This window comes from Tursiops truncatus, chromosome 5, assembly GCF_011762595.2.
Source record: "Tursiops truncatus isolate mTurTru1 chromosome 5, mTurTru1.mat.Y, whole genome shotgun sequence".
Classification (NCBI taxonomy): Eukaryota; Metazoa; Chordata; class Mammalia; order Artiodactyla; family Delphinidae; genus Tursiops; species Tursiops truncatus.
This window is the reverse complement of record NC_047038.1, coordinates 99483244-99508292: the sequence shown is the minus strand read 5'-3', so window position 1 is coordinate 99508292 and position 25049 is coordinate 99483244. Positions and strand designations below refer to the sequence as shown.

Genomic DNA, 25049 nt, shown 5'->3' with positions numbered 1-25049 from the left:
AGCAGCACTCAATTTTTTTGATGCCATTTATTTTCATTATCATTCCTTTAAATACATTTTCTAATTTTCCTTGTGATCTCTTTTTTGGCCAAATGGTTATTTTATGGTGAATGATTTTATTTCCACATATTAGATCTTCTCTAGATATATTCTTGCATAAATTTATAATTTAATTTTATTATGATCAAAGAATATATTTTATATGAATTCACATTTTTTTTTAATTGTTGGGTTTTTTTTTATGGCCCAGACTAAGTGTGTCTTGTGAAAGGTTTCATTTGTATTAACAAGAATGTGTGTTCTGCAGGTGTTAGATATAACGTTCTGTAATTTCAGTTGGTCAAGATGGTTGGTAGTGTCATTCAGATCTTCTCCTTTCTTACTGAATTTTTGTCTAGTTGATTTGCCATGTACTAAATAGAGTGTGTTAAAATCTCCAATTATGTTTGTGAATTTCTCTGTACTTCCTTTTTGTTCTGTCAGCATTCCATGACTCTGTAATTAAACACATACACATTCATCATTATTAGTTCTTGACCCTATTTAGCCCTATGAAATTTTGTATCTCTGGTAATGCTTCATATCTTGCAGTTTGTTTTGCCTGACATTTCAACATTTCAGTATTTGCATGGTATAACTTTTTTCCAATAATTTTCCTTTCAAACAATCTTTTTCTTTAAATGACTCTTGTAATAGCAGTTTGGTATTACTTTTTTATCAAGTCCGACAATCTGCTTTTTAATTGCGATCTACTTATGAATCCATTATTCCATTTATGAGTGTTTAGTCCATATACTTTTTTTAATAAATTTATTTATTTTATTTTTGGCTGCATTGGGTCTTCATTGCTTGCACGGGCTTTCTCTAGTTATGGCAAGCAGGGGGCTACCCTTTGTTGTGGTGTGCGGGCTTCTCATCATGATGGCTTCTCTTGTTGTGGAGCATGGGCTCTAGGTGCACAGGCTTCAGTAGTTGTGGCTCTCGGGCTCAGCAATTGTGGCTCACGGGCTCTAGAGCACAGGCTCAGTAGTTGTGGCTCACGGGCTTAGTTGCTCCATGGCATGTGGGATCTTCCCAGACCTGGGCTTGAACCCGTGTCCCCTGCATTGGCAGGTGGATTCTTAACCAATGCGCCACCAGGGAAATCCAGTCCATATACATTTAATGTAAGTACACTTAGGGCCAGTTTGTTGCTGTTTTTTTTCTATTTATTTTATCTATTTTTTTAAAATTGAAGTTGTTCCTCTATAACTTCTTTCTTGCCCTTTTTATTCAGAGTTAATCACGTAGGTTTAGTTTTCCATTAGTTTTCTCTGTTGCCTTTTGACTATACCTATTTGCGTTATATTTTTAGTAGTTGTCTTATGGATTACAAAATGCATCTATAAATGATCACAATACAGTTGACACTGTATTGTTTCACATTTAAAATAGAAACCTTGTAACAGTATAGTTCCATATACTCCCTCATCCATCATGCTGTTGATGTCATGTATATTATACCTACATATGATATAATTTCCACAACACAGAGTTATAACGTTTCTTTAAAGAGCCTTTTAAACTTTTTTCTTAGACTTTTTTTTTTTTTTTTTTGTGGTACGTGGGCCTCTCACTGTTGTGGCCTCTCCCGTTGCGGAGCACAGGCTCCGGACGCGCAGGCTCAAGTCGCCATGTTTCACGGGCCCAACTGCTCCGTGGCATGTGGAATCTTCCCGGACCGGGGCATGAACCCGTGTCCCCTGCATCGGCAGGCAGACTCTCAACCACTGCACCACCAGGGAAGCCCTGTCTTAGACTTTTAAAGAACTAAAAGAAGAAAAGAATAAACATTTATAGTTTTCTTAGATACATATACCATTTCTAGGGATCTTCATTTCTTCCTATAGATCCAGATTACCTTCTAGTGTTATTTCCCTTCAATCTTAAGAACTTATTTTTGCATTTCTTGGTTTGCCAGTGATCGATTCTCTCAGTCTTTTCTTATGTAAAACATATTCACTTTATCTTCATTTTTGAAGGATGGCTTAGTTGAATATACACTTCTTGGCTGACAGTTTCCTTCTCCTATCCCAGCTCTTTATAGGTTTCCATTGTTCCTGGCCTCTATTATTTCTGTTACGAAATCAGCAAAAATTTATTTTGCTATCCTCATTATACAATGTTTTTTTTTTTTTCTGGCAGCTTTCAGAATTATTTTCAAGGTTTAGTCTTTTTTCTTTGAATTACCACAATTTGACTATGAGGTACTTAGGTGTGGTTTTCTTTATATTTATCCTGCTTGGGTTTTGTCAAGATTTCAGGATTTGTAAACTGATATTTTCCATGCAGATGGGAAGTTAAAATTTTTTTCTGTTTTATTTTCCTCCCTCTTGTTTGTAATTACATGCGCATTGAAATTTTTGATATGTCTCACTGATCTCTAAATTTCTTTCATGTTTCTTTAATCTTTTTTCCCTTTGTTTTTTTAGATTAAGTTGTATTGTTCTGTCTTCAAGTTCACTGCCTTTTTCTACCATTCCTGATGTGCTGTTAAGTCTATCAGTGATTTTTTTTTTTTAATTTTAGTAGTGTTCAACTCTAGAATTTCGATTGGTATTTTTTGTATTTTCTGTATCTAATAATAAGGTACCCTATCTATTCAGCCACTATGTATATATCTCCTCCTAAGTGCTTGAACATATTTATAATCCCTACTTTAAAGTTCTTGTTTGCTAATTGCAACATCTGGGTCATCTCTGGCTTGGTTACTATAGACTGCTTTTGTTGTGTTTGTTTTCATGAGTATGTGTCACCATTTTTTTTTTTACTTATTAACATTTTGATTGACTACTGAACATTATGAATGATATGTTGTAGAGATTCTGGATTCTGTTATGTTCCTCTGAACATGTGCTCTAGCACAAAGATATTATGGCTAGACAAATTCCCAGCTCTGTCTCCCTTGCCATGGACATTGACTGAAATCTCTGCTTAGATTTTTCACTTTCTAGCTACTGTGATTTTACAGGACCCTCTGAGGTCTTTCCCATGCCATGCATAGATGATCCAAGTGTTTGAGGTGGATTTATATGCAGATATTGGGGTTCATGCCTTCTGCAGCTCTTCTCCAAATTTATTGCCTGATCTTCTAGTCCTAAACTCTATCTTCTGACCCCTCAAGCCAGCTTAGTAATGCTGCAGCCTTCTACTAAGCTGCACAGTTGGGGGAATTTCCTCAGGAAAAAGGCTACTAACTTGTAAGTCTCCTTGGGTAAATCTTCCCTTCTCAGGGTAGACTCCAGTGTTTGAGCCCTTCTGCCATCTGCCCAGATGGTTTCTCTCTATTGCTTTTGACATATAATTTTCTTTGTAAATATTATGGGAAAGAAAATTAAAATTTATTATCTATGCAACAAAATCAAACTTCTTACATTATAATATCATCACCTTTAGACTAGAGTATTATTCTATAAAGAGATGTTTAATTTATACACAAATATAATTACTTCATTTCATATATAATAATTATTTTAATTCAGATATAGGAATTTTGAGGAAAACTAAAGTGTATGAAATCTATGTAGTTTTTTATCTAAAATATTTGGAAGTAACTGTCTACTTGGTTTTATAAATTGCTTTCATTTGGTCAACAAGTAATATTTGTTTGAAACTAAGGGTTTTTACCTACTATTTCCTTTATACTTTATAGGAAAATATATACTTAGAGAAAAACATGTCAAATATTTACCTTAAATATTTCTGAGATTTGATTTTAGAGCAGTAGGAGTTTTGAAAACATAGAGGTTTCAGTTAAAGAACTGGAATAGCTCTTAGTGACCTATTGATGATCAAGATATAAAGGCTTGAAAGTAAAGCATATTATAACCTCCTTTGACTTACTTTTGGTGTTTAGCAGAAAACTAATAATGCAGATTTCAGAGTTATGAAGTAGTTTTAATAATCCTATTGCCCCCCACAAATCTTGAGAACTAAACTTACTAGTAAATACATTTTCTTTAAACAGGATGCATGGTTAACAAGTCTATCATCATCATCCCTTAAAGAAAGTCTCGGAAATTCCTCTTCACCAGTATCTGGGGAAAAATCCTCCATCACAGGTGATTATATCAAATTATTCTACCTTATTTTATTTATGAACTCTGTATTGCTTAGAATGCTATTTGTAAAAGAAATAATACTTTACACAGTTATAGGAACAATATATGTTTGTGTTTGCCTGAGTTTTAATCCCCAAAATACAATTTATTAACCATGTGATTGTAGATGCAGAACTTCATCTGTCAATGCCTCAATCCCCCAAGTTATAATAAGACCAATCTCATAAGGCTATTGTGAAAATTAAGTGATACTATGCATTTTAGCCACTAACTCAATTCCTGGCACAAGTAGAGTATTCACTAAATGTGAGCTATTATTATGTAGGCGTTGCTGCAATAGTCAGCATAATGGTTAGGTGAACTTTTAGAGTGAGACTAAGCTGGATTTGAATCTAGGTACAACTACATGAGAAAGTAACTAACCTTTCTGGCCCTGTATGTTGCTCTTCAAAATGGGCTTAATAAGAGTAGGGTGGTTGTGAGAATTAAATTAGTTTTAATACATGTAAAGCACGTAGAACAGAACCATCGTTAGCACATAGTAAGTGCTATGAGTAGTTAAAGTGAGTATGAGTAGTTAACATTGTTTCTTTCCTTAGTCTTATGACATATAACTTAATGAGAGCTAAAGGCATAGCTGTTTTTAAGACTGGGATGTATAACTTATATTTATTAAGTGCTTACTATGTAGTATAACTTTTGTCATATTACGGATGAGAAAAACTGAAGTGCAAAGATATTGGGAAACATACCCGAGGTCAGTGATGGAGCCATAATTTGAATCTTTTGCTCCAAAGTCCTTGTTCTTTTCACTGAGTACTTTGATTAGCAGCTCTAAAGAATCCATTAATGATACTTTGAATCATGAGTAGTCTCCAAATATGAATGTACAACTGGAATTATAAAGTGATATTATATCTAGCTTACCTAGATATAAAATGAGTTCCCCAGAAATGGCTGGAATGAAAGCCTCATAATTAAAACTTTGACAGTAAAGATACAGGTTGGCCAGTAGGTGGATCCTGGTAGAACTGAAAGTTGGTGATCAACGCAGAAAGCACTGATTTTCTGTTGAACATTCTAAAGTGTGGTAGAATCAGAATAATAGAAGCAATTCTGTAAAAGCAAAACTGAATCCTCCATGCCAGAGCTTAAGCCTGTCCCTTGAGCACTGAGAGGGTAAATACTAGGCCTTCCTTTCCTGCCCTTTTGGTATCAGAGGCAACACTGCATCTTAGTGGGAGTAAAACTCTAAAGGATGGCTTTATTCTCTGTGTTGTGGCCTCTTCTAGAACTGCATTGATTCTTGGTCCTCTCTACACCTGTACAATATTATAAGTGCATTGCTAGTAACTGTAGTATCTTAGAAATCTGTGCCTCTTGCTCCAGCTAAGAAACACAGGCTTTTGAATAGAATAGATATTGCCATTTCACTTACTTGGTTTATACACCAACAAGGGCTTGTGGCATGTCTATGGTTTAGGGTTGTTATTCCATTTTCTAAGGTGTGTCAAATGCTTTAGTAGATTTAGTAGCCATTTTTTCTTTTGTAGCTCACTTGGGAAAAAAGTTTATTCAAGTTGAATATGATAGTTTTCTCCATTTATTATTTTGCAAGAAAGAGATTATAGACAGTTTTCATTTAGCAGAAAGCAAATGAATCTGTTATCCACCTTATTAATTCAGAAGGGAGATTTAGTTCTGTTACTCTGTCACAAAATAGATCAGAATGAAGAATGCACTGAAAACCATAATTCCTTGAAATCAGTTGAAAATGAAGAGAACTCAGTTTTGATAGACTTTGTTACTACACTTGAGAAACCCAAGGAAAGTCAAGTGACTACTGATGACCTTGAAGAAGAAAAGGAGAAAGCTGAACTGATTATGAACGGTAACTTAACAGTTGATGATCCACCACTGTTTCAACTTCAGAGTATCTTATGCACTGAGTCTGCAAAGGTATTTATATAAAATTGTACCTTCTATACTACAGCTTAAAATTCAAAATAGAACTTTTAAATATTTTATCTTCCATGTTAGGTACATCTGAATTATTCGTGGAAATAATGGTATTATACTGTCAAGTGATTCTTATTCAATAGAATTTTAACTTCAGGGAAGGTTTGCAGTGAAAATAATAAAACCCAACATTTCATTAAAAGTTAACAGAAGTATATGATCATAATATATTTTTAAATGTTTCAGAAATACATACCCAGAAGTGGGTATGTTTCTGTAGGTCTTCATGTTATAAAAATGCAGCTGTCTGGAATAATTTCTAAGGTTTTGAGTTAGTGAAGGATATTCCTTTGGATATCATTTTAAAATATTTTATAAATTTTAATGAAAATCTTTAAGAAAAGTTTATTAGCATCCATACTTATTTAAATGGATGGACAGGATCATTATCAGGAATATTATTATTATTACCTTGAGAACCAGATTTGTGATATGTAGGATTACTTGTCCCTACACTACGTTGCACCAGAGTACTATACTGTTAAAATTTATGGGGAGCATTTTTAGTCTTTATTTCTCCTAAATTTTCTTTTTTGTGTGTGTGGTATGCGGGTCTCTCACTGTTGTGGCCTCTCCCGTTGCAGAGCACAGGCTCCGGACGCGCAGGCTCAGTGGCCATGGCTCATGGCCTAGCCGCTCCATGGCATGTGGGATCTTCCCGGACCGGGACACGAACCCGTGTCCCCTGCATCGGCAGGCGGGCTCTCAACCACTGTGCCACCAGGGAAGCCCTATTTCTCCTAAATTTTCTTTATGCAGTTTCTCCTGCAGTTAATTGGTGGCTATGTATACTTATTACTAGGGAAGATAACAGCTGAAAACTTGTGGTTGAACAGGACTTTTATAAACAGAGTATTAAATTTTCATTAAATTTTATGGAGAAGGTTCATTAAGCCACATTCCAGGTATATTGTCCTTAACCAGTTTCCTTACGAAAAAGCTCTAATGCCAAGTTAGGGATGTGTTTACATCTGCTCTCACTTTAGTGTTAGCACCCATCTGTCCGTGTAAAGTAGAAAAGTTTTTCCTTAAAAGGAAGAAGGGTATTCTGGAATTTATAGACAGGTCTTAGAAATGTTTAACAGAGGTAATTCTAAATTAGAACAGGTGATTTATATATAACAAGTAAGATTATAGCATATTTCTTTTGAATGAATCCTTGGCTTTACTCTTACTCTCTACTGAGTGATCTGAAGTCTGATTAATCATTCCCCTCTAAGGTCTCTTTGTTGGATTCTCCCCATGGAGTAAAAAGCAGACTCCTCACCACTGGAGATCTTATACGATTCTTCCCGGACCTTATACTCCTCAGCTTTCCCTGCCATTCACTGTGCTTCAGCATCTTTCACCTTTTTTGGTTTCTCAAAATTATCAAGCTCTCCATAGAACATCATGTGGCCCTTTGTTATTCATCATTTGTCTGAGCTCTGATGTCGAGCCTTCAGGGAGGCCTTCCCTGACCAAATTCATTATTGTGGCTCGTCAACTCCACTCTGTCACTGTCACTGGACCCTAGTTTATCTCCTTCGTGAGTGACATTAGTTTACGTGTTTATTGCCAGTCAACCTCCCTAAAATGTAATATCCTTGTTTGTTCCTGGTGCCAGCTATACTTGACACATAGTAGATGCTTAAAAAACATCGATTTACTGGAAGATTGGCCTCTAAGTCTAACTGATCGATACAGTGAGTAATCCATCTTTGGCTTTTTCTATTTAATAGAAAATAATTCAAGATAGAAATATGAAGAATAAAAAGTCAACAAATAATAGAGCATCCAATGCATCTGGCAGGTAATAACGTTATCATTTTCCATCAGTTATGGGTTTACATTCCAAGAAAACTAGTTTTAGTTTAACTTCTGTACAGTAAATTTCATTTGGTGTTACTTAATTTTCTTCATATGAGAAGAATGAAGTAGTTACTTCATGGTAAATCCCCCTAGTTGAATATATTCATTTATAAAAAGGAATTGATTAAGGATCCTCTATGTTCTACATTGCTCCTGGGATATAGTTTCTTTCTCCTGTTTTTCCTGAGACAGAAGATATACAGTGGTAATAAAGCTGAAGTCCAGCATTCACCTTCTCTATTAAATGTCTTTGTCCAACACATGAAAAATTGTACTTTAAACTTAGAGGTTCTATGGACTAAGTTGGTTTATTAAAATGATAAGAATTCATAAATGCTATTCAAAACCTTCTGAATCTTTTAAATTATCATTAGTCAAATGTAACAGGGGTCAGCAAACATTTTCTGTAAATTCGTGAGTTAGGACATATGTCAGGTCTTGTAGGCCATATGGTCTCTGTTGTAACTACCCAGTTCTGCTATTGTAGCAGGGAAGACACTGTTGGCATTATGCAAATAAATGAAAAAGCCAGGGTGCAATAAACTTTATATACCAGAATAGATGGGGGGCCAGATTTTCCCACCAACCCTGAAATAGAGGTTACTAGTCTAACTTTATATTTAAGATGGTTTATGTAGCAAAATAACATAAGAAACTATTAAAACCTACTTATTAATATTGTCTTTTCCCATGTAACTTGAGTCCATGTTTGTTAAAAATGTTTTAATTACAAAACCTTAAAAGAAAAATTGCATTGAAGCTATATAACTTTAAGTAATAAAATTTAAATTAGGTTGAATAGGGGTCTTTGTATACTAAGAACACATCATTTTCAAAGTAATTATAATTTATTAAATTATAATGTAGTTTTCAAATATAGTATTTGCAAAATCTAATGAATCTGTCTCTACCAAGTGGAGTTGTAATAGTTTATCTTGATTCATTTGGATCTTTTCAGATTAGTGACCTCTGAGTTCTTAAGGAAACCTGGTTCTCTAAGGAGAACTCCATTGACAGTTCCCACTTCTCACTATTTAGGGACTTTGAGAGTCTTGGACCAAAAGCCCTCACAGAAACAGAGTACAAAACCTGCCAGAGCAGATAACATAAGGGCAGCTATTTATCAGGTAAAAAGGAAAATATTTTTTTAAAAAATTAGAAGAATTAATCACTTACATAAGGTTTGTTTATCAGGAAGTAAAATGACCCTGTCAGAGATGATGATTTAATGTTTAATTTATTTCCTTTATAATACCTGAGCAATCCAAAGCTTTTTTTTTTTATATGTATACTAAATTATCTCCTTCTAGGCTTTGTTTAACTGATCTTAGTTGTTTTTAAAGAAAGAGAATATGCCATGGCAATTGATAAAAATACAGCAAAAGCAAAATGTAGTTGAGGTACACCTATGTTCTATACTTTTTCTCCTTTAAGTTTATATAGTTATGAACAAAAAGGGTTTTAATTTTTTTTTCTTTCCTAAGACTTTCTGTATTTGAGTTAAACTTACATAGAAGAAAGCTGTCCTAATTTTTTCACAATTCCAAAAAAGAAGTCTTTTTTTTTTGTCTTATTTGTTGTACAGAATATAGTACACTTTGGAAAATTGTCCATGTGAATTTCCGAGAAAAATGTTAGTATATATAGCTGTACAGAATATAGTACACTTTGGAAAATTGTTGTACAGAATATTGTACACTTTGGAAAATTGTCCACGTGAATTTCAGAGAAAAATGTTAATATATGTAGTCATTACATTACACATTATATTACACATATATAAATCATATATACACATGATTTTCTTAATTCTTGCTCATCTTTACATATTAGAATATTATCAGAAAAAGAATGATACTAGTACATATAAAATCTATAAGTTTTATGTTTTGCTTTTTTAAAGTTTTAATCATATATTTCAGAAATAAGAATTCTAATTCATTTGCAAAACTTTGAATATCATATAGCCTTTTTCTTGTTCCCACAGGAGTGGTTAGAAAAGAAAAATGTTTATTTACATGAAATGCACAGAATTAAAAGAATCGAAAGTGAAAACTTAAGGATTCAAAATGAACAGGTATTCTGAATATAGAAGTAAAAAATATTCTGGATTTTTAAGTCAGTAAAATAGTCTGAATGTTTAATATTTTTAAATCAACTGATTTTTAAATGGTGAAATAAATTGTATATAAAAGAATTGATTTCTGATTTTATTTCTCTGGTACTTTATACATTTTTAGTTTGATATAAATATAACTGTTTTACATGAAAACATGGATACACAGAGATTTTTATTATTTATATGTGAGCAATAGCTTTGGCACTACTGATTATGAACTTATTTTTTCTTGTGACCATGTACCTATTTCATTATTAAAAATTGACTTTGATATTACAACTTAGCCAGGAATATAAAGGGTCATCAGACATTAACCTTCAGTTTTCCCCTTTTCTATCTTGAGTTTTGTATGTATCTTCAAGACCAGCCTCTACCTGAGTATTTGCCCCTATCCTTCCCACTGACTGGAGCTGGGCTCTCATTTCAGTCTCTCCTGTACTTCACCTTCTGCCTCTAACTCCTTCCTACAACATGGTCCAGTTCTTTCCTATCTTCTAAAGTAAAATCCCTGAAAAAAACAAAAGAAAATAAAAACAACCCTTCATTGTGCTTTTTTTTTTTTTTGCGGTATGCGGGCCTCTCACTGTTGTGGCCTCTCCCTCCGCGGCATGTGGGATCTTCCTGGACCGGGGCACGAACCCGCGTCCCCTGCATCGGCAGGCGGACTCTCAACCACTGCGCCACCAGGGAAGCCCCCATTGTGCTTTTAATACTACCATGGATAGAAACATATTTCCCCAGCGCACAGCACTGTGTGGAGCAGCCCTGCAGGGGACGTGCCTGGACACTGGCACTGCCTTTGCAGCATTATCTGCCACAGTCAGCGCCAGACACCTCATTTGCTCTTCACAACTCAGTGAGGGAGCTCATACTTTTACTTCTAAATTATGTTATCTCTATAATAAAGCTTTATATCATTTAATGCTAAGCAATATTTTATAAGGCAAACATAGAATATTATGGGATTAGATTGAAGTAAGTAAAGTAATAACATACTTGCTATATGTTCACCTACATATTTTCTAATCTGGCACATGTTTTCAACACTTGGGATATGTTTATGCAGTAAGAATTTTATGCTCTGATGTCAGTCAAAACTCAGGGTTAAAGCACAGATCTGTAGTTTACTGTGTGACTTGACCAATTTACCTTACTCTGACAGGCCAGAAAGGTAAAGTTAAAGTTAAAATATCAGGAAAGTTACAGGCCAGAAAGGTAAAGTATATAACTTTACCTTTCTGGCCTGTAACTTTCCTGATATTTTTCTTTTAGTGCAATATTGCATTATGAACACTTTGCAGTACCAATTAGCCTTTTACAGTTTATTTTCATAGCATTTGTTCAGTATACTTCCAAAAAAAATTCCTTCCCATACATGGTAGTAGATCAATATCTGATAAATGTTTAAGAAAGGACATTTTAAAATGCAGTGAATAATTCAGATAACATTCTTTATCAATTAACTTCTCTAAATCTATTTTAAATAGATTGCTTTGAAACCTAATTTGATGAATATGAAGGGAATTAAAAAATGAATGTATGTATATCTATATCTATCTATATTTGTCTATTTATACATATACATATTACTGTCTATTATTTTTCCAAAATAGAAAAGAGCTGCTAAGAGAGAAGAAGCCTTAGCATCATTTGAGGCCTGGAAAGTCATGAAAGAAAAGGAAGCAAAGAAGGTAGCTGCAAAAAAAAGGCTTGAGGAAAAAACCAAGAAGAAAACTGAAGAAGAAAATGCTGTGAGAAAAAGAGAAGCACTGCAAGTATGCAATGGTTTTGAATATCTTAATTATTTTTAAAATATTTGAAAATTAATGATTAACTGTGGTTTTACTATTTTATTATATTCACATTAAATAAAGTAACTGAACTTTTTCAGTCTTTAGAAAAATGGAAAGAGAAAAAGATGGAATATCTTAAAGAGAAAAGTAAAAAAGAGAAAGAATATGAAAGAGCAAAGAAACAGAAAGAGGAAGAAACTGTTGCTGAGAAAAGGAAAGATAACGTAACTGCTATTGAAAAATGGTAATCCAAAATAATAAATGTTTTGATAGATCTTAAATTAGTAACACTTTAGGCTTTTCTAAAATTCATTTACTTGAATGTTACTAATGCACTTAGTCTCATTATTGCAAAGACACATTAGGGAATCTTTATTATATATTCTCCTTTAACTTGCCAGTGTTTTGACTATCCTACATAGGAATGAAAAAAAGGAAGCTGTTTTCAAGGAAAAGGAAAAAGAGAAAATAAATGAGAAAAGAAAAGAAGAACTGAAAAGAGCTGAGAAAAAAGCTAAAGATAAACAAGCTCTTGATGAATATGAAAAATGGCTGGTAGGTGTTATTTGTTAATGCACTGTGTCTTTTAAATGTACTTGTTCTGACTTTTCTGTCCCTAATTCTAGTTCTATTTGTCCCATGCCTACTGACCATTTCTACCTGGAAGCTACCTTGTTGAATTCATTCTCTCCTACATATATCATAATTTATTTGATCTAATCATTTCTATTAATGATTCTACTATTCCTTAAAACACTCAGGCTTAAAACTTTAGTCATAATAATGTTCCTTACCTGCATCCCCACATTTAGTCACTTACCAGTCATGCCCATTCATCCTTTGCAATGATTCTCCTACCTAAAATTATAAAAAAGTGTACTGACAAGTGTATTACTGAAGGTATACCAGGTTAATTTAGGTGGAACTTGGTCCTGACACACAGTAAAATTGTATTTAATGAGAAAGTTATTCCATTTTTTATTTTCTTTTGATCTTTCTGATGACCTCGAGGAGAAGGTCTTATTTAAGTGGTTTTTTAATGAAAGCAATCAAGTATGAACGTTGGGAGAAATGATATCTAGCAGGACTTTATATTCTTTGTTTCAATGTACTTACGTTTATAGTTACTTTTCAGTGATGGCAAGCAAAATACTGTTTTCTATTTTAAAATATCAATATAAATATATATTTTATTCATTTATTTTTGAATAAGTAAATAAGTAATACATTTCAGATGCATAAGTACTTTATGTGAATAGTTAACACATTCACATGTTCAGCAATCAAAAAGTGCAAAATTTCTCCACAGGGCTTAGGGTCCAGTAGGGTTTCTTATCAAAGATTTTTGAATTCATGTCTATCAGCAAGTTAAAAAAATGTCATCCAGAGTATTTTTTTATTTGCATTTCTCTGGTTAGGATTGAGCTTGAGTATCCTTTCATTTGTGTGAGGATAATTTATATTATTTTTCCTGTAAAGTATCAATTCATAAACTGAACATTTTTTCGTTGGTCTTTTTCTTACTGATTTCTAGAAGCTTTTTTATGTACTAGGGAAATTAGCCTACCATTTCTGATATGAGTTACAAATTTTTTCCCATTGTATTTTTGGTCTCTCAACTTTGCTTATATCATTATTTTAGTAAATTTATTTATTATTTATTTTTGGCTGTATTGGGTCTTCGCCTGTGCACACAGGCTTTCTCTAGTTGCGGCAAGCAGGGGCCACTCTTCATTGTGATGTGTGGGCTTCTCATAGCAGTGGCTTCTCTTGTTGTGAAGCATGGGCTCTAGGGTGCATGGGCTTTAGTAGTTGTGGCACGCGGGCTCAGTAGTTCTGGCTCACGGGTTCTAGAGAACAGGCTCAGTAGTTGTGGCACATGGGCTTAGTTGCTCTGCAGCATGTGGAATCTTCCTGGACCAGGGCTCAAACCCGTGTCCTCTGCATTGGCAGGTGGATTCTTAACCACTGTGCCACCAGGGAAGTCTTATATCATTTTATTCCATGAAGAATTTTATTTTATTTTCAGGTGTCAAATCTGTCAGTCTTTTTTTATGGCTTCTGATTTTCAGGTGTAGTTGAAAGGACTTTCTCCAAAACTTAGGGTCAAAGCTCCCATTTTTCTTCTAATAACTTTATGATTTTATATTTAACATTTTAACATTTGCTCCACTTAGAATTTATCCTAGTGTATGATGGGAAATATGATTCCATCTTTATTTTTTCCAAATGCATCTTTCATAAAACACAACTTTTACCCACTGATTTGAGGTACTGCCTTTATTGTATGATACCTTAGATCATTCCCATATTTTCAGGTCTGTTTATTTCTTAACTTTCTGTTCCATTGGTCAATCTCACTGTACATACTCCAGTACAACACTGTTTCATCGTCAGGACTTTATATATTTTCATATATGTTTGGGTTAATCTCCCTTCATAACTCTTCATTCAATGTATTTCTGAATATTCTTGGGGGGTTTTTTTCCACATAAATTTTAGAATCAGTAGTAGCTAGAGACACACACAGGACCCAAAGCAGGCTATTTAAAGATAGGATAAAAAGATGCAACACTTAGGAATAAACTTAGGAAATGTGCAATACCAATATAGAGAAAACTTCTGAAGGACACAAATGAATACCTGAGAAATTAGAACAAAACTGTCCTTGTATAGAAACAATCTTATAATGATGCTATAAAGATGTCAGTTTTCCCTGAAGTAATTTACAAATTTAATGCAATCCTAATAAAAATACCAACAGAATTTATTGTTGTTTATGTGTTGACTTTAGTACTGCTATAATGCTAAATACATGCAGATAAACAGTAATAAGGCGATCAAAATTGGTTCAGTCATTTGAATGAGGATAGTAGTGTTCTATGATGATTTCCTTAGATTAAACTCTTAAATAATGCTTTGTTCTAAGAAAAATTTAAAATCTTCTTATATTAAGGAGACGTATGCTAATTCTGCTAGTATCTTTTAGAGTAGTAACTGAATGTAAATGTTTCAGTTTTCAGTTTTATTTTCACATTGTCTTGAAATTGAGATAAAATTTCCTTAGTGACTAAGTCATAGTTAGGTACACAATGTTTCATTACAGTGGTTAGTCACTTTCTCATTCTAATCAATCCTCTGGAAAATAAAAACTCATCAAAGACCTAAGACAAAATAACTTGTTTTGGTATACAATATATCCCTACAATACAGCTCTACCTAAAAAAAAATCCATGTACAACATGTTACAGCTCTGTTCCCCATCTTACCAATTTCTTATTGAAATTCGTTTGCAGAGAGAATGGAAAAATACCCCTATACAGAAGAGCTAATTACTTCAATTTTCATGTAAAGTAACATCTCAAAATTTTGATGTACAACCTAGTTTGGGGAGTGAGCAATTGATGGGTCACTGTTTTAAGTGAAAATTGTAGCCAAAGATCAGGTAAGATGCTTCTTCAAGCTGGTTCCCAGATTAATTCATAGTTACCTTTAATAAGAAAATAAGCAAAAGATTCAGACCCCAACAAACAACAGACAAGAGGACTTTTTAAGAAACCTCTTTTAATTATTACTCAAGATAACATTGATTCATGTAAATTGATATTAAGGTTGATAATTAATTGCCTATTTTCTGCCCTAACTTTTTAGCACCTGCCAGCAAACTCAAGGTTGCTTCCAGTTCCTGTCTCTCCCTATGTTAAATGGAATGGACAGTGAGGTTTTTTCAGTCAGTTTCTGAGGACACAGCATGGTCACTGCTTTTCTTTCACCTAGCTAGAGGGCCTGCCTCTCTCTAAAGTAATAAGATGATTGACCGTGGTCCAATTACAGCTTTTATTTTCTCAGTTAGGATTCTGAAAGGAGGTTCTCTGTTTATTAGAAATAACAAAGATGAAAACATTCTCATTACGAAGAGCAAAATGTTAAGACAAAAAGAAAATTTCACACCTCTCTTCAATCCTTCTGTTGTATGTGAATAATTGCATGTTAATGGAACCTTACATTACCATATTCTTCTTGTGATATTATCAATTCCATTTATGTACTGATGAAAGAAGCATAGACACCTAATAATTTACCAAATACCACTCCTCCCAAGCCATTCAGCCTGCAGAGGCAGGGTTGTCCAAGTGTTCCGTGACACCACTGCTCTTTGGAATACAAGGAAACCACTAAACTTTATAGTTTTAGCAGAAACTTGAAGAAATGGAGAGACAGTCCAAGCTGCAGGATGAAAGGCCAAATGCTATTAACATTTCAAGTATTCCTAGATCATTGTTTAGATTTCATATTAATCCTCAGATACTCAGTCATTTCTTGGAAGGGAGTATAGCAGGGAAACGAAATGGTTCTAAAATTCACCTGGTATAATAAAAATGTGAGACGATGGAAGATAATATTTTCAAAATAATATGAAGCAGGACTGTACCAATCAAGCAATGAAATATGAATTTACCATTTCATTCTCCTGTGAATCTGCATTCTCCTACCCTCCTGGATTATTCCCATCAAGTCTCAGGATAAGTAATCTTAATAAAAATAAACTCTCTTAATTCTTCATTTCCCTCCAGCTATGATCCTCATCTTTTTTAATAGCTAAACTTCTGGAAAGTTTGTTTACACTTCCTTAGTTCTTCATATCCTTTTCATCCTCAGTAAACCCCCATCTTATCCCTTTTCTGAAACTAAACTAAACTTTGAGAGTTACGATTTTGCCAGAGCATCTAGACTATGGTATGTATTCTTTTCTGCCCTGTTTCCTAGACCTCTGGGCATTCTGCACAGTCGATTTCCCCTTCCACTTGAGCTGTCTCCTCCTCTGCTGCCATGTTCCCCGGTTTACCTCTCAGCATTCTGCCTTTCTTCTCCAAATCACCTGTTGACAGCTCTTTTTTTTTTTTTTTCCCCAAACCTGTGTTCTAAATGTTACCATGGCCTGCCAGGCCCCGTCTGATCTTACACGTATACCTTGTCATTCTCATCTGGACCCTGCTCCCATCTCCCGCCAGGCTTTATTCACACTGGCTCTCTGGCTTCCTCTCCCATCCCAAGTTTTCCCCACTTGTCAGAGTCCTCACACACACTCTTCTGTCTGCGTGGGGTGCCCTCCCCTCAGTGCACATCACCAGTGGCTCCTCTTACCCATCACGTCTCAAAGTGACTTTCCCTGAATCCACTTTTCTTTGAAAGTAAGTACTTCCTTTCATTTTTTATCAATCACAACAGCTTATTTATATGTTTCATAGAATTTCACACAATTTGGAATTATCTGTTGTTTATGTACTTGTTTATTAACCATTGATTTTGAAAGTTCCCTAAGGAACAGGAACAGTAACCTGTGTGTTTGTATTTTATAATCACTTCATGCATGGCTCCCTGTATACTGCTTGACCCAGAGTAAGATCTCAGTGCTTAACATTGAATGAATGAGCACAAATTATAGTATAGTACAAGTAGAATAATAGCTTCAGAACCTATTACCTGTAAGGATGTACTATATAATAAAGGAACACAAATTAATGGATGTGAGGCAATAACAATTGGGATTATTTGTGACATTTGGACATAAAATCACTTCGAACAATTACTTTACTGCAATACAAACTTCAGAAGATTTAAACATTAAATATAAAATGCCAAACAATAGAATACAGCATATTAATAATAAAAAATCAGTATATTTGCCGGCTGGAGGGTAATTTCCTACAACTTTGGAGAATAAATCATTATTGTCCAGCAAATTCGAACATATTCATACCCTACAAACTGGCAATTTCACTCCTAGGCATATACTTGGAGAGAAAATCTTGGCTTATAAGCACAAGGAATCAAACAGGGATATATTTACAGCAGCATTGTCTTTGTGTGGAAAAAACATTAGAACATCATGTCTTCAACACCAAAATTGATTAGTAAACTGTGATATGTTGATATACTGGAATTCTGTGCATCAATGAACTAGAGCTACAGCTCCATATAGATGGATCTTAGAAATATGGTCATAAATAAAAGACAGATGCAAAAGAATATATAGCATGGTACCTTTTAGCATAAACTCAAAAAACCTGCAAAACTCGGAAAACCTGCAAAACAAAATTATTTGTTGTTTGGGGATGAATACGTGTGTGTGATAAAGGTATTAAGGGATGCACTGCAACTATAAGCACTAAATTCAGTAATGGTTATCTCTGGATGGTGGAGAGAAAGCAGGTGTGGTGAGGGAGTGGGTACAAGGGCTGCACAAGTATTGGTCATGTTTTATTTCAAAAGGCAGGTAGTGGGTACACAAATTTTGACTATATTACTCTTTAAACAGTTTAGTTGTCTGTGGTTGAACTATTAATTTTTTGGTAAAAAATTAAGGACTAAAAATAATGTAGATAAAATGCTGCAAGGATAATATTTATTATATGAAAATGTAAATTGCTAAAAATTACAAGCACCAGTAACCATACAGTTAGAAGAGCCAAATAACAGAGCAAAAACTTCACAAAAGCACTAAAGAAATGAAAACGTACTCAAGCTCAATAACAAGCAAAGAAACATGAACCTCAATATTCAAATATTTTTAAACACTGTGAAGTATCCTCTGCTGCCATCACATATTCAACCTTTGCACCCAGTAAATTTATTTCTGAGACTCTGTTCTCAGAAAGTCATCACTAACTTCTAATAATTATTCTCTTTGAATTATGGGATTACAGGTCTTTTTTTCCTATTTTACATAATTTTTAAATATTATCACTTTTAATATTTTAAAAATTAAGTGGTGCGTTAACGCCTATTAATAGTATGCTCATAAATTAGCAATATTCCCTAGCTGTTAATTACTTTATAACCAATTAAGCTAGCAAATGACATTTAAATACCTTATAATGATTATTTTGTTCTTCAGCAAGAAACTTGATTTGAAAATAATGGTCATATTTGTATATAAATTTATATATAAATAGTTTTCTATTTTCTCTTTAGGAAAAAAAAGAAAGGAAGGAAAGAATTGAACGGAAACAAAAGAAACATCATCCCTTTCTTGAAAATGAGGCACTTCCTCCATGGAGCCCTCCAAGCAGAACTGTGTTCTCAAAAGTGTTTTGATAATTCTTATTCTTGCATTATTTAGTTATTTATCAATTCACCAATTTTAGCCAAACTAAATTTAAAACTATTAATTCAATTATTTATAGTTAGAAGAGTCTATTTTAATAATTAAATGCCGGTCACTTCTGCTGACAATGAAAAAGATGCTTTACAGTTTAATCAGTGAAAGCATTGAAAGCATTTTTGAACTGTAGATAAACTGCTTCAAATGAAGAGCGAATAATCATATTGCTTTTACCAGTGAAATACATAACCCTTTTTCATGTCCTGATCATTTGTATAGTCTGATGATCCATGATCACTTTCCCTAACCTGTGCATGTTATTAGTATGTTTATTCTCCAATATAAAAAGAAAACCATCTAGGTACCATAATCATGAAATAATTGATTTTGCGAATGATTGCACCTCTAGATTCGGGTTTAAAAATGAATGGTCACTGGGGAGTATGCAAATATTATTTCTTCTAAAACTAATCTTTAGCTCAAAGTAGTTGCATTTGCACTGTGCAAGTTAGACTTTTGGTCAACCGAGGCAGTAGTTCAGTAGAATCATGCAATCATTGAGGCATTTTCTTTAAGAATGTTGCCATATGTTTTAATATGAGTATACTTTATCTGTTTTTGCTTAAGTGACAGTCATAGGCGCTTTATAATGAGCAGACCTCTGAAATGTGTCTTCCTAAATTCTATCTCACTTTACTATTTCATTGATATCAAAAGATGTCCATTTCATGGTAATTATATACATTACTTATGGAAATTCCACAAGAGTCCAAGGTCATTATCACTATTTTTATTTCCCAAACTAAAGCCATAAAGATGATAATGGCAATTTTTGTCCTCTTAGCTAATCCAGAGTCATCTACCTTATATTTAGAAGACAGCTGTATGGGAAGGTAATTTGTAGAAAATGTCCAAAGAATCTATTTATTTGATCTCTGCATATCCTCATTAATCGGACTCATACTTGAACTGGTCAACTAGTTTATCACAGACCAAATATATGCTCTCAGAGTTGAAATGCTACTGCAGCCAATGATGCAATGCAATGATAGATGAGAAAAAAGTTACTATTTATGAAGTACCTGTTGTATCCTCTCTACTGGATCTTTACAAGTATTATTTTTGATCTTTACAACAACTATTCAGAGTACGTGTTATTAGCTTCATTTTGCAGATAAAAATACTGAGACTCAGAGAAATCAAAGAACTTGCCACTCATTTAGCATGTGACTGAGCTGGGATTAGAGCTAATGAAGTCTCTCTACCTCTAGAATTCAGATGCTCATGTTCATGCTCTCATGTGACCTCAGAGAACTGTAAATTCTGTCAAGACCTCTGTATTATATCAACCTTAAAAACACATTTTACTTCTCAGATCCTAAAATCATGTATTGTTTCCCAGAGATTATCTTTCCTTTAAGAAATAGCTGTTTGTTATTAGAAACAGTTAACCTCATTAGATCTTCAAAATGAAAAAAATAATTCATAGTATTTATGGAGTTAGTCAAATGCCCGTGTCTAGTATTAGAATGTCAGAGCACCCAGCGGGTTATGGAACTTAGGCTTTCAGACAGTTACTCAGGAGGTTTCACACTCTGAGGATTAGCCTTCTTGCTGCAGTGGATGTGCAAGGTAAGAAAGATGTCGTGGATCACTTTGTAAGATCACATCAGTGCTACAGATAAATTTAAAAATTTCATAAATAAAACTGGAAGCCTTTTTATACTACTGGAACTAGGAGAATCTGTCGTGAAATTGAACTAATTACCAGCAGTATCAGTATGGGATTTAGGGCCTCCCTTAGTTCATTTGTGTGTCCCCCACAGTACCAAACAGAAAAGATTAAGTATTTATTGTATTGAATTCTATTCAGGGCTTAAAAGATATTTGCAAATTCCAGGGAAGTAAAAGGAAAAATAGAAAAATGTACAGCTACTTTTATGAATGTGAGATCTTAAGTGTGTGTGTCATAGATTTCACATTAAATACTGACTTAAGCATTCTGAACATTTTCTTCTAATTTATCATGCATAGTGGATTAACTGTTATCACCTCTGAGTTGTGAGAATTGAAGTTAGTTAATTAATATAAAGAATATGGCACATAAGAAAAGACAATAAATGTTCATTGTTTTCACTTACTTCCTACCTTGAGCCGTTTGTTTCCCCACCTCATGTTTGTGAGAAGGTTAACATGGATGAGGCTGATAATGATGAGTTAACATTTCACTTGGTTGGCATATAAGAAGAAATCTCTGCTTTCCTTACCAGTCTAGGTTGTAGCACTCAAAAGAGAATATAGAGGTGACCTGCGTTTGGGACCTTCTAAAAAGAAATCTAAATACTAATTCCTTAGCATTGCTTGTGAGGTCAATGAAAAGGGAAATTGAGGTGTTTGCAAAGACCCAGCAAGTCATTTCCCTCAAATGGGATTTTCATCTTGCTACGCTAAATAATATATTATTTCCTGTTTACAGCAAGCTGTGCTGATTGAATTGTCTAGTTGAATGAAATCACCTCTTTGCCTATAGCAGAAATAAAGCTGAGTTCTCAGAGCTGGATGAAAATACAGTGCTATTTACTTTCTGAGATCCAAAGGGGAGAATCAAGCCAGGTAATATTCTCCTGAATGTATTTGTCTATTTAAAGTGTATGCTTTCCCCATATTTCTTTAGAAATTATCAGATATCGGGCTTCCCTGGTGGCGCAGTGGTTGAGAGTCCGCCTGCCGATCCAGGGGACACGGGTTCGTGCCCCGGTCCGGGAGGATCCCGCGTGACGCGGAGCGGCTGGGCCCGTGGGCCGTGGCCGCTGAGCCTGTGCGTCCGGAGCCTGTGCTCTGCAACGGGAGAGGCCGCGACAGTGAGAGGCCCGCGTGCCGCAAAAAAAAAAAAAAAAAAGAAAAAAGAAATTATCAGATATCAATACCATTAACTTTCATTAAGTTTTTATTATGAGGGAATGTTAATTCAAATGAAAGACACTAAAAGCCTATAGATTTTCAGATTAAACTTCTAGTTGTGTAAACTGTATTGAGCACTTAAAGAATGCTAACATTTAAAGTAAATAGGAATTTAATGAATATTTTAAAACATTACTGAGAATAATTTCCCTAGAAACTTAAATAATAATACTAAAAAATAAAATTTTATTCAGAAATGAAGTTTCATAATAACCAAGAAAATTAGTGACATAAATAAAAAGAAACAATATGGCATTTTAGATCAGTAGGAGGTTAAAATTTTCTTAATGTAAGAAAATAAGAACTGTTCAGGGATAACAATATTCCAGTGGTTTGTATTGTACCACATTTTGGTTAGTAGTTCATTTATTGTTTTATATAGTATTGAAACTGATATTTTTCATGTTGCCAAAGCAGTACCTGATAGTAGTTAGGTGTCCAAAGGTATATGTACCTTAGAGTGATATAACTGTGAATCTGAAAGGAATTTTAATAAGCCTGGCCCAGACTTATTTCTAAATTGAAGAAACTGATTTCCAAAGCCTCTGACTTGCTCAGGCTCACACAAATGACTAAGAAATCTAGAGTGACAACTCAGGTATCAGGTTTCCCAGCTGTAGACTGTCCACCATTCCACAATTTTGATAATCTGATAAAAGTTTTGCACTAACTCTTGTAACTGTGATTATTATTAATGTCATTGATTTTTATCCTCTCAGATGTGCCCTTGCTCTTTCACGGCCTTCTCCATAACTGTCCACCAGATCAGAGCTGTTTGTGCACCTACACTGTCACTGAAAATGTGGGGGAATACTGACATTTTTAAAATCCTGAGTCATGGGCTAAGATACAGTAGAGAAAAAGAATTTTACAAAATAGGAGAAATTGATGTTTGTCAAAATAGCTCCCAAGAATAAACTAAAACAGAAAACACATTTTCCTGATTTAATTTTGACTCTGCTTTCAATAGTGCTCTATTAAAAAGTATTTAAACCCATATGCCTCCATTCTACACAAAGCAAAGGTACTATCAATTATCCTGCTTCCTAGGTACATTGGCTGACAGAAATAATGAATACTATGTAACATTTAACTGAAGACTTCTCTGAATTCTTTTTACTTTAAAATTTCCTGTGATTTGGTTATTTTGAAACATGTGTTACATATAGTTGTATAATGTTAACTTGTGTCAACTAAATCCTTGGTATTGGATTTAGGATGTTTTAAGAATTATTTTAGGAGATGTGTTTAATGTCTGCTTTTTAGTAGCATATTTTCATGTAATGTTTAATTAAAGTGAACCATACAAGATTTATTTTATTGGGTGATATTATTTATTGACTGTGCCCAAATGTATTTCATAATGATAGAAAATATGGCATGAGTTATATTTGTGGGCTAAAGGTGAAATAATCATTTTGTTGATATATCTTATTAAAAATCACTGAAAATTTGGATATAAAACTTTTTTACTTAAAACACTACACAAATTACAAAGGTAATGTAAGTATATAATTATTAATAACTAGAAAATGCAAATAGCAAAAATTACCCACATTGTCTTTTCCCAAAGACAATCATAATTATTTTGTTTTCTTCCAGTTTTTATTTTCTAGTTCATTTTCCTCCATACATGAAATTAAGCTGTCAATAATGTAGAGGTACAGTTCCCTCTCTTTTCTCCTCTAATTTTCTCTGTGTCTCTATTGCTCTACCATGCTGCTATATGTCTGTATACATATGTGTGTAAAGGTATGTGTGTATATTATATAAAATACAACACATGCACATACATGCATATATTCAAACATACATATTTTTATTCTTTAAAAATGAGATCAAACTACATATTTGGTAACCAGATTTTTTCCACTCAACAGTATATAATGAACATATTTCCATGTTATTACACCTTTCAAATAATCTTTGATGCAACTACAATTTATTTAACCTATTTTTGAGCAATTTGTTTCCTTAAGAATGTTGACTATAATAAGTAATAATACAGTCAACATTCTTGTAGTCAATAGCCTTGTTATTAGTGATGGTAGACCTCATTAAATTTGTGAAATGAAAAAATAATTCAGAATATTTAAGGAGTTAGTCAAACGCCTGTATCTAGTATTTAAATGTCAAAACAGGGCTTCCCTGGTGGTGCAGTGGTTGAGAGTCCGCCTGCCGATGCAGGGGACACGGGTTCATGCCCCGGTCTGGGAAGATCCCACATGCCGCGGAGCGGCTGGGCCCGTGAGCCATGGCCGCTGAGCCTGCGCGTCCAGAGCCTGTGCTCCGCAACGGGAGAGGCCACAGCAGTGAGAAGCCCGCGTACCACAAAAAAAAAAAAAAAAAAAGTCAAAACATCCAGTGGGTTATGGAACTTAGGCTTTGAGACAGTTACTCAGGAGGTTTCACACTCTGAGGATTAGCCTTCTTGCTGTAGTGCATGTACAAGTTGAGAAAAGTGTCATGGATCGCTTTGTAAGATCACATCAGTGCTACAGATAAATTTCATAAGTAAAGCTAGGAACAGATTCATACTGCCAGGACTATAAGACATGGAATGGGAGTTTAATGGGTACAGAATTTCAGTTTTGCAAGATACAAAGAGTTCTGGAGATTGTTTGCACAACCATGTGAATATCCTCCAAATTATGTAACTGTACACTTAAAAAGTGATTGCATTATGTTGGGAAAGCTTATGTATATTCTAATATTTACAGTTAAATAGATTGAGCCCTATCAAGAAAACTCTCTTCTTTTTTCTTGGTGTACTTATTATTTTTTTACTTTTTTTTTTTTTTTTTTTTTCGGTACGTGGGCCTCTCACCGCTGCGGCCCCTCCCGCTGCGAAGCACAGGCTCCGGACGCGCAGGCTCAGCGGCCATGGCCCACGGGCCCAGCTGCTCCGCGGCACGTGGGATCCTCCCGGAACGGGGCACGAACCCATGTACCCTGGATCAGCAGGCGGACTCTCAACCACTGCGCCACCAGGGAAGCCCTTGGTGTACTCCTTTTAAGCAACAACAATGAAAAAGAAAAAAAGGAAGAAAGAGAGGAAGGAAGGGGAAGAAAGGAAAGAAAAAGAAAGAAAGGAAAGAGAG

At 34.3% G+C, this 25049-nt stretch overlaps 1 protein-coding gene across 1 annotated transcript; it reads left to right on the top strand.

Moving 5' to 3' along the window:
• Positions 1–3043: 3043 nt before the first annotated feature.
• Positions 3044–21127, top strand: LOC109548570 (microtubule-associated protein 9-like). The gene is made up of 10 exons (XM_033856420.1): positions 3044–3085; positions 4007–4100; positions 5824–6059; positions 7841–7911; positions 8929–9097; positions 9958–10047; positions 11703–11864; positions 11981–12126; positions 12305–12437; positions 18858–21127. Exons 1-10 carry the CDS (start codon positions 3044–3046, stop codon positions 18978–18980), a joined length of 1266 nt encoding a protein of 421 aa, XP_033712311.1. The 3' UTR covers positions 18981–21127.
• The last annotated feature ends 3922 nt before the right edge of the window (positions 21128–25049 follow it).

Excerpts from the sequence above, each read along its gene's own strand:
- LOC109548570 (XM_033856420.1), top strand. The coding sequence starts at position 3,044 with ATGATCCAAGTGTTTGAGGTGGATTTATATGCAGATATTGGG. Across the intron at positions 3,086-4,006 it reads ATTTATATGCAGATATTGGG|GATGCATGGTTAACAAGTCT; the intron begins GTTCATGCCTTC and ends TTCTTTAAACAG. Across the intron at positions 7,912-8,928 it reads GCATCCAATGCATCTGGCAG|ATTAGTGACCTCTGAGTTCT; the intron begins GTAATAACGTTA and ends GGATCTTTTCAG.